Genomic DNA, 9,172 nt, shown 5'->3' with positions numbered 1-9,172 from the left:
TAGGAAGCTCATGATTTTTCCTTATATGTATTTATTGGTGATTATTTTACAGCATATCTGTTAAAAATTATTAATCTGTCTGAGAGCATTTGTGAGCAGCCACAAAAGAGACAACAGTGACTGTGTTTCTGAGTGGACGTGCATGCTTCTGGGGAACCTGCTGCTGCATTTAGAACTGTTTCTCCCCAGTGAAATGAAGCCCTGAAACACTAACACACCTCTACAATGTACCCTGAGGGACTACCATGAAGCTGCTGTTTTAGACTTACCATGACACGTAGTCCCGCTTTTTCCCTGTGCAGAACTGAGACAGTAATAATTTTTGTTCTAAAATAGCTGGGTATATACAACCATGCCTTCCTTCTTAAACACATATACCCTTTCCAGCATCTCTCTGAACACAGGATTCTTCCATGCTACTGTAGCATATGGTGTGGTGTGCGTCTGTGTGAATTTCCTTACTGACACTATTTCATTTCATTAGACATGATATAAGAACATAAAAACTATCTCACTAGGTTAGACCCCCCGAGCCCAGGATCTATCACTGTGTTTGAAAAAGGCGAGAAGAGATGCTGTTTAGGGAGACTGTGTACACCTGGCTACTTTCTGCTGTTCGTTCTCCTTTTACTCCCCCAGAAGCCACACAATTTTTTGTGCTACAGTGTCTCTTCCCAGGCCTTAATTAGTATCTATTTATGGACTTTTTGTCCATGAATTTGTCTAATTGCTTTTCAAATCTTCTGCTACCTCCCCTGGAAGCAAGCTTCAGAACTTCATGACCACCTGTCTTAAGTGCTTACTTTTATGTGTCTTAAACTAATTTCCATACTAGTTTTATCAAGGACACCCTCCTCGTTGTAATGCAGGATTTTAGGAACAAGAGCTTCATGTGCAGCTTATCCATCACCTTCAGGATTTTTTAAACCTTGACCATGCTCACGTCAGCCTCTTCAACTCCAATCTGAACTAATCAACTTTTTCAGTCTCATCTCATAAACCACCTGGTCTGTCCCCTTGCTCATTTATTTGCCTTTTATAATGTGTTACAGTGTAATTCCACTACATTGTTCATGAGAACACAGCAACTATAAATGAATGCAACGCTCAAGCTGTGGGTACGCCACAGTTCCAAAAATGGGAAAAACGATGCCCTCTTTTCTGACAACATCCATCAGTTTTTGGCTTTTTTTCCTGCTATTCTCATGGAGCTAATAAATTCAGACTACAGTAACCACTGACCTCTGGGACTGCCAGTTGCAAGTTCCGTATCTTGTAGGAATAGTTCAGGCTATTTTCCATAGCTATACTCCCTTACATTTACCCACATCAAAGTTTATTGGCTAATGTCTTGCTTAATCACTCAGCTTTGTGAGTTTCTTGCCAAGTGAGGCAACAGTTAGTTAACCAGAAGAGCTTAATGTCACCTGCAGAGCTGGAGATCTCAGTTTTTGCTCTCTTCCTCATGCCATTGAGGAAAATTGTTAAAAAAACTAAATCCAGCATCATTCCTTGGGGAATCATACTGCTTACTCCTCTCCATCCCGAAAGATGACCATTTTGCTTCCAATCCTTTAACCAGCTTATAAAGGTTGCTCCTGTAGTCCTGTGTGAATGTAGTTTCTTGAATATCCTGTAACGTGGAACCTTGTTGGAGACTTCTATGTCCGCTAGATTCTCCTTGCTCAGGACACAACTGAAGCCATGCTGACTCTCTCCCAACAACCCATGCTCATTCAGGTGCCCAGGGTCCTTATTGTTTTTTATTGGCTATTACAGCACCCAAAAAGGAACTCAAGACTCCCTAGCCTGTAGTTCAAAGGATCTCCTAAAGAACCCCTTTTCCACAGGCAGGAATTACACTGCAGTCCGCCAGTCCTCTGGCAGAGTGGCTGTTTAAAACAACAGCTTACGGACCATGGCAAGCAGTTCTGTAACTTCCCAACTGCGTTCCTCCAGGAATCTCACGAGTGCCACCCTAGATACCTGTTAGCATCTAACGTACCTATTTGGTCTTACATTCTCGTGTATTTCCTTCAACTTGATCCAGCTTTTCTGACATCTCTGCGATAAGGAACATGCAAGGTACAAGAACCCCTGCAACATTTCCACTGGAAAGGCCAATGCAAATAATTCACTGAACTTTCCTTTCATAGCTCTGTCATCCCCGAATGTCCTTTAACACTTGTGTTATCAGATGGTCCCACTAACTCCCTAGCTGGCTTCCTGCTTTCGATGTATTTCAAGTCGCTTTCAACATTAGTTTGAGCATCTTTTCTACAGAGCTCTTCAAACTCTTTCTGAGCACTGTTAATTTTCTGTTTACAATTGACCTGCTAGGATTTAGGGCCTCCACTGGTCTCCTCATGCAGGCAAGCTTTCCATTTTTAGTATATTTTTAGAATAAAGAAATGGCTGCTGCTCTGTCACTGAAGATGACAATGAAAACTGAATGTAAAAAAACCTCAAAGAACCCAAAACCTAAACCACACCCTCCAGAACAAAGCAGCAAATTCCTTCCAGAATAAATGACAATGCAATTAAAATTCAGGTATTCCTTTTCTTTAAGAAAGGTATGAGAAGTGGTAGTTGTGGTAACTTTTGATCACTGCTGTAGCGAACCAGCATGTATCTGGGAAGAAGTAAGCCCACTGCACAGTAGCCTAGTACAAACCCTGTGCACCACTTAAATCCCACTTAATCCAACAAAATAGAGTCTAAGTGGGATTTAATTAGCAGAGAGGCCTACTCTAGCCCTTGTGAGCTGGAGTGAGTTTCACTTCTGCTTGTCAGCTGAACTTAAGAGTGGTTTGAGATTCATTACTTGAAATTTTACATATTCATCAGGCCGGAAGGAAAACGTATTAATGCAGAGGGATTGTTGCTGAAAAAGAAAGACCAGATCCAAAATGTGAGTGAACTCGGGTGGAAGTGTCTGTGAGTGCAGAAGGCTATTGCTTCCCTGAACACTGCTGCAAGGGGCTGCCCGCTGTCACCCAGGGCTGAGGCAGAGCTCTGCAGGGCAGGCACACTTTCACCTGCCAAACAGAGTAATTCTATTGGACTTTCAAACGTGTGTCTGTGACATTGAGGAGTTACGCCCAAGAGCAACTGAATTTTCTGTGCATTGAAACTTTTTAATTATACAAAATATAAATCACATTCCATTATCTATTTTTCTTTACTTTTTAAAACCGGAAGATACTTAATTTAAAAATCATACATTAGCACATCATTAAAGGTGCAGTTTTTGAATGCACAGCAGTTAAGATGCCAAACCAAAGATTTTGACAGTACAGCTATTTGAAAGCACAGACGTTGATTTCAAAGGGAACGAAGACTGCAGCAAAGTATTCTTCCTGGGCAGAATCACAGTCCTGATTGGGGGCCTCAGTTTACTCAATTGTGTGGATATCTACTTCACATCTATACAGTAGACTCTTTGCAGAGAATTAAGAGGAACAATCACTCCGATAAAGATGCATTCCCTTTTTGCTTTGAGTAGAAAATACGATGCCTTTCAGACTCATTTCTCCATCTGTCTTGCCGTCAAGGTTTGCTCTTGTACATATTTTCAGAGCGTGCCTAAAGGCTTGCATCACAAGATGGAGGCAGATGACCTACCCCTCTCCTCTTGACAAGGTCAGTGGTTATAGAACTCACTGAGATGAAAGTGGTTATAGAACTCACCGAGATAAATAACTTCTCCACTGAATATTACTCTGTTATACCCAACTTTCCATGTATCAAGACTCACAGAGTGGCATGACTGTCTGCAGCTGCAGAAAGGTGCCTAAGTCAAGAGGCAGGAGGCATTTGTTGTAGGGACTACTGTAGCTGTACCTGCTGCGATGCAGGGCTCAATGGATTCAGCTACCAGATTGTCCTGGTTTCAGCTGGAATAGAGTTAATTCTCTTTCTAGTAGCTGGTATAGTGTTATGTTTTGGATCTAGTATGAGAAGAATGTTGATAACATGCTGATGCTTTCAGTTGTTGCTGAGTAGTGTTTATACTAAGTCAAGGATTTTTCAGCTTTTCATGCCCAGCCAGCAAGAAGGCTGGAGGGGCACAAGGAGTTGGGAGGGGACACAGCCAGGACAGCTGAACCAAACTGGCCAATGGGGTATTCCATACCATGTGATGTCATCCCCAGTATATAAACTGGGGGGAGTTGGCCTGGGGGGCGGATCGCTGCTTGGGAACTAACTGGGCATCGGTTGGCGAGTGGTGAGCAATTGCGTTGTGCATCACTTGTTTTGTATATGTCAATCCTTTTGTTATTACTGTCATTTTGTTATTATCATCATTATTATTTTCTTCCTTTCTGTTTTATTAAACTGTTCTTATCTCAATCCATGAGTTTTACTTTTTTTTCTGATTCTCTCCCCCATCCCACTGGGTGGGGGGGAAGTGACTGAGTGGCTGTGTGGTGCTTAGTTGCTGGCTGGGGTTAAACCGTGACACAGACACAGATGCCCAAAAGAGGAAAAATGCAAATAACAAAAGAAGCTTTACTTTTTATTGAAAATGTAAAAATCATGTGAATCATGTACAATATTTTCTCATAAGGAAAATTTTAGCTGTTTCATAACGTTTCACAGAACTGTAAAACATTTCATTTTTATAAAGACTTTTTCATAAACCAAAGATAAAACTAGAGTAGTACAAAGCTATTTTCTAAATCATCAACAGAGAACTGAAAGTGTTTAACAGATTAATTCGTACAAGTGGCAGGAAGAAAGACTCTTCCATTTGTAAATCTGCAAGAGGACACAAAAAGGTATAGAGGGGCATGGGTTTTTTCTCTCAAAACGTTTAAAATCAAGTGACATGTTAGAACAGTACAGACGTGGATTCATAGGATGGTACAAGTTCTAGGACTGCATTTCTCTACACTACCTCAAACAGTGCAACAGTGATTCAGTGTAAATCTCTACAGTGTTTCATTGATTCGATACTTGTGTTCAAGTATGTGTCCATGAGAATGATCAAAATCCCTACTTAGCTATTTTAATTTTCTTGTTTATAATATGTTATAAGTTACAGTAGATTATCCCCTTCAGTATGTTTCTAAATCAAATGAACTGATTTCACAATACATTCTGTAATAACCTGTTCAATAGTTAGCTTACTCACCTCAACATCTGTTGCAAAATACACAAGATCATTCTGCCTCTGAATGCCAAAATTACAATAAAATTAAAAAGGGCTTTATTTCCATATACAACAAAACTATTCAGCTAAATTAAAATAAATTCAAGATAACATGACTTTTTTTGGCAACAGAGAGACGACCCTACAGAAAATAAACATTTAAAATACTAGTTACTATTTTTTAAAAATTCTGATAAATGTATCCAAAATCGTTCATATAAAAATTAATTATGAAAATGTCAGAGGATAAAACAAGGTAGCTGTCTAACCAAAACAATTAAGGATGTCTGGCGGGCAAAAATAAATTAATTTGATTAAATTACATGTAATCTGATAATATTTGGTCTGAAGAAGCTTGCGTGTGTGTGTACGTGTGTGTGTGTGTGTGTGTTTATAAATAATAAGATTGCAAAGAGCTGAGAGCCAGCCAGCCTGACAGAGGTCAACTCTTTTGTTGCATTTTTTGCGCATAAAAGTCCCTGCACGTCTCACAGCACCGCTGATACCACCTCATGTCTTGACAGAGGTTCTTCTCTCTTATCACCCTGCAGTACACAGGCCACTGGTCTCCCAGGCACTTGAATGTTAAAGCAGCTGTGAAACAACAACAACAAAGTCAAAAATACATTACTGTTACATTTATTAGTGACGAATCAGGTAGCAAAGGTGACAAGGACACCAGAAGTGTATCTGGGGAAGAGAAAGGAGAATAGATGTAGATATTCAACAAAAGAAAGGCAAAAAAAAATCCTCCTGCCACCAATATTTTCAACTTTACAATTTTTTAAGGCCAGCTTAATCTGTGAATTGGATTAAGTTGCATTGAAGCTAATTGGTTTAATGTCATGCAGCTGTCTCCTCATGAGAGAGTGAAGCCCATCTTTCTGCCCTACACAGAGGTGGGCTGGGGCTGGGGCCAGGGCTATGTGAGGGCTGCAGAGCCAGCTGCAGCAAAGCCACACGAAGCAGCAGCTCCTGCTGAAACTGCCCTCCGTCTGAGACAGAAGCTGCTACTGGAAAAACAGGAAGCCTCAGCTTGGAGAATACCAGAATGGGGTTCTCAATGACACCTATAAGGGGATTTTTTTAATCAGAGGCAGGTGGGGAAATGTAGGAATTAAAGCATGGAGACTGCTGCTGGTGTTCTGATCTGCTTTTGCTCAAGAAATCAAGACTTTGTGCCATGCTGTCAATGAATGGAAACTGAAGAAAACTACGTGATGTCTTACATCACCTTTCTCTCTAAGTGAAATAATCTACTAGACCTTTAGTTTTGTTTGGCTTCTCTGTTCAAAGGAACAGAATTATGTCTTGCTAGCTTGAACGCTGGAGATGCCACACTATGAGGCACTCTTACAAGGTTTGAATACAGTTAGCAAGTCCCATGGTACATTTCGTAATGCAAATCCATTTTATCTAGAAAAATGAAACTTACAGTATGGAATCAATGACAGTTGGTATGTTGGCAAATACACTTGTCCAGGCCACATTTTGGGCTTCTCAAATGCACAAACACCGGGCCTTTCTTACCTTCCTGACCTTTTTCCCTCCTTTCCAAGTACATTCAAAATGTTTGTTGGTTTGTTTTTTGTTTTAAATTGTCTTCCAATACATTGGTCTGACTACAACACCCTCTTTTTAATAACTCCAATGGGTCTTCCCTCCTCCATGTCAAAGTCAGGCTACTAATCCTTACCTTCACATCTTTCCTATCTTATCTTCACCCAGTTATTCAGGTTGCTCTATTAGTAGTCTGTTGCTGCTTTCTAATTGTGGGAATCCCTGACTACCAAATTCTTCCTCAGAAACCTTCTGAAATGACAAAGACATCACACAGCCTGAAAAGCTACTATTTGGTTTACTCTACCTCCTCCCACGGTTGTTGTAACTACTCGGCTCTCTCTAGCACTCATAAACATTCAGACGCAGAAGCCTGACTTCTGTTGTATGCCTGTTGTACAAAACGGGCATATTTTCATGTGTGTTGTCTGTTTTCTTGTAAAGCTATCTTTTAATCCACCCACCTGTTTTGCTTATGAAAGCCTGTTATAGTGTTATCATAGAAGGACCTGCTACCAAATTTGGATCTTTGCACATTCAGTTATTCAAGCTGTAGCCCATACATGGAATTAATATGGGAAAACAGTGAAAAATAGGGCACAAGAAACAGACATAATCCAAAAATCACCATAAACACTGAAGTGAAAAAAAAGTCAATCTCACAGAAGATTTGAGTTACTCTCTTTTTTTAGTAGAAGGGAAAGAGAAACTGAGAGCTTATTTATAAAAGAGTAGAGCTGGTGCAACCCAGATCAGCTTCCACTAGCCCTACCCCCAAATCCAGAGGATCTATACTGCATAATAGGAATGGAACCGGAGGCCAAAACGATCAATATATTCAAGAGAAGCATTTTATTATGTATTTTGGAGATGTTAATGTTTCTGCCAGATTGGATGCCGCCTCCTGCTGGATGAGGTTGAACTGTAGATTACCAACATCAGTGCTACATAATCCATTCTACGAGGACAACATAGCCCAGTCTTTTTTTGTGCCCTTCACAGTAAGTCAGTCAAATTTCAATGAATCTGATGCTGTATTTTTTCTGTGAAACTTTGTGATTCAGTTTACTCTGTGACACAAAGCTGCTTATACCTCACCAGAGGGAGAGCGTCAGTGATGGAGGGATGGCCTCTTGCTTCTGAGAGATCAGCTGAACAAAGATAAAGTATGACGGGCAACCTTACAACAACGAAATAGAGCAGAGGGCCATCAGCAACAGCTGCCATCTCATCCAGCAAACTGAAACAATGACTACTACACAGAAATGTTTAAGGGTTAAAAACTTCAAAGAGAAATACCCTTCACTGACTTAAAGGAAGGATTACATACAGCCTGAAATGTTAGAATTGCTTTCCATGCAGGAGTAATCTATTTGACAGGAGGGTTTATCTTAACAAGGGATCTGGAAAATCATCTGGAAAGGGTATGTTGTCTTACAGCGAGCCTCTGAATATTCCCCAGTCATGCTCAAGAAGCAGATGAATGATTTGGGGAGCTAATGGTAAGACCATCATCAACAACCCACTAGGAAATAATAATTAACAGAATTAACAGTTCTGTAGTTATGCAGTAACATAACTTCTTTAAGACCAACAGAGACCTGAGTTCCTCCAGGAACAGCAAATCTCTTCATGTTAGTAATTTTGCTTCACATGTCCTAATCCATCAGGCATAGGCTGTAGATGTTTGAACTGAAGACAAGTGGAAAGAGCTATTTGTATTTGAGGAACATATAAGGGCCTCCTTGATCTCAGAAATATCACAAGACCATAGTTTACAAAACTTTTAAGAGAAAACAAGCTATTGTCTTACTTTAGAAATGTTGATAAAATTGAGTGGACAAATATATATAAACATTTATAATATGTTTATAATGTCTCTAATATAAACATATTTTCATCTAGGATGTTTTGTGTCCATAATATCATGCAGTCCCATAACACGGTCCTTCCTTGGATGGCAAAATGCTTCACCATTCTGAGGTACAGTCTCTGATGTACACACTGGAAAACTGAGGCAGAGGTGATTCTCTGCATAGAATTTACATCTTCTGAGTCCTAGCCCTCTGTTTTTCAACTGGGATTGTCATTACTCTATGGAGAGAAAGAACTAAAAAGACATTTCCAGTGGGAATGTGTCATTTTGACTGCTTACCTAACCTGGGTGATGTTATTGTGTTAACATTAATTTTCTCGTTGCAGGGGTGGAGATGACAGGGTCTGTAGGCTGCAGGCTTTTCTGAGGAAAAGCATTCATTGCCATGCCTTCCCGTGATCTTGTGCATGCACTGGATGACTCGGGACTGCATCCCTTTGCCACAGGTGACAGAGCACTGGAACACACAGAAGACACACATTCATTGGAAAGGTATTTTTGCCTGTAAACATGAAGGTGAAATGCCAGTCCAGGTGAAGTCAGTGGCTGCTCCTTCAGTTGTCAGCATTCCAAGATTTCTG

At 40.3% G+C, this 9,172-nt stretch overlaps 1 protein-coding gene across 1 annotated transcript in view; it reads right to left on the bottom strand.

The window, feature by feature from the left end:
* Positions 1-4,530: 4,530 nt before the first annotated feature.
* Positions 4,531-9,172, bottom strand: part of ADAMTS19 (ADAM metallopeptidase with thrombospondin type 1 motif 19) — a 152,749-nt gene continuing 148,107 nt past the window's right edge. Inside the window, exons 22-23 of the mRNA XM_052778193.1 lie at positions 8,871-9,048; positions 4,531-5,749 (exon numbers count right to left, since the gene is read on the bottom strand). Coding sequence (XP_052634153.1) covers positions 5,598-5,749; positions 8,871-9,048 — 330 coding nt within the window. The 3' untranslated portion in view covers positions 4,531-5,597. The remainder of the gene's footprint in view (positions 5,750-8,870; positions 9,049-9,172) is intronic.

This window comes from Harpia harpyja, chromosome Z (genome assembly GCF_026419915.1).
Source record: "Harpia harpyja isolate bHarHar1 chromosome Z, bHarHar1 primary haplotype, whole genome shotgun sequence".
In the NCBI taxonomy this organism is placed as follows: Eukaryota; Metazoa; Chordata; class Aves; order Accipitriformes; family Accipitridae; genus Harpia; species Harpia harpyja.
The sequence above is the reverse complement of the archived record's forward strand: the minus strand, read 5'-3'. Positions and strand labels throughout refer to the sequence as shown.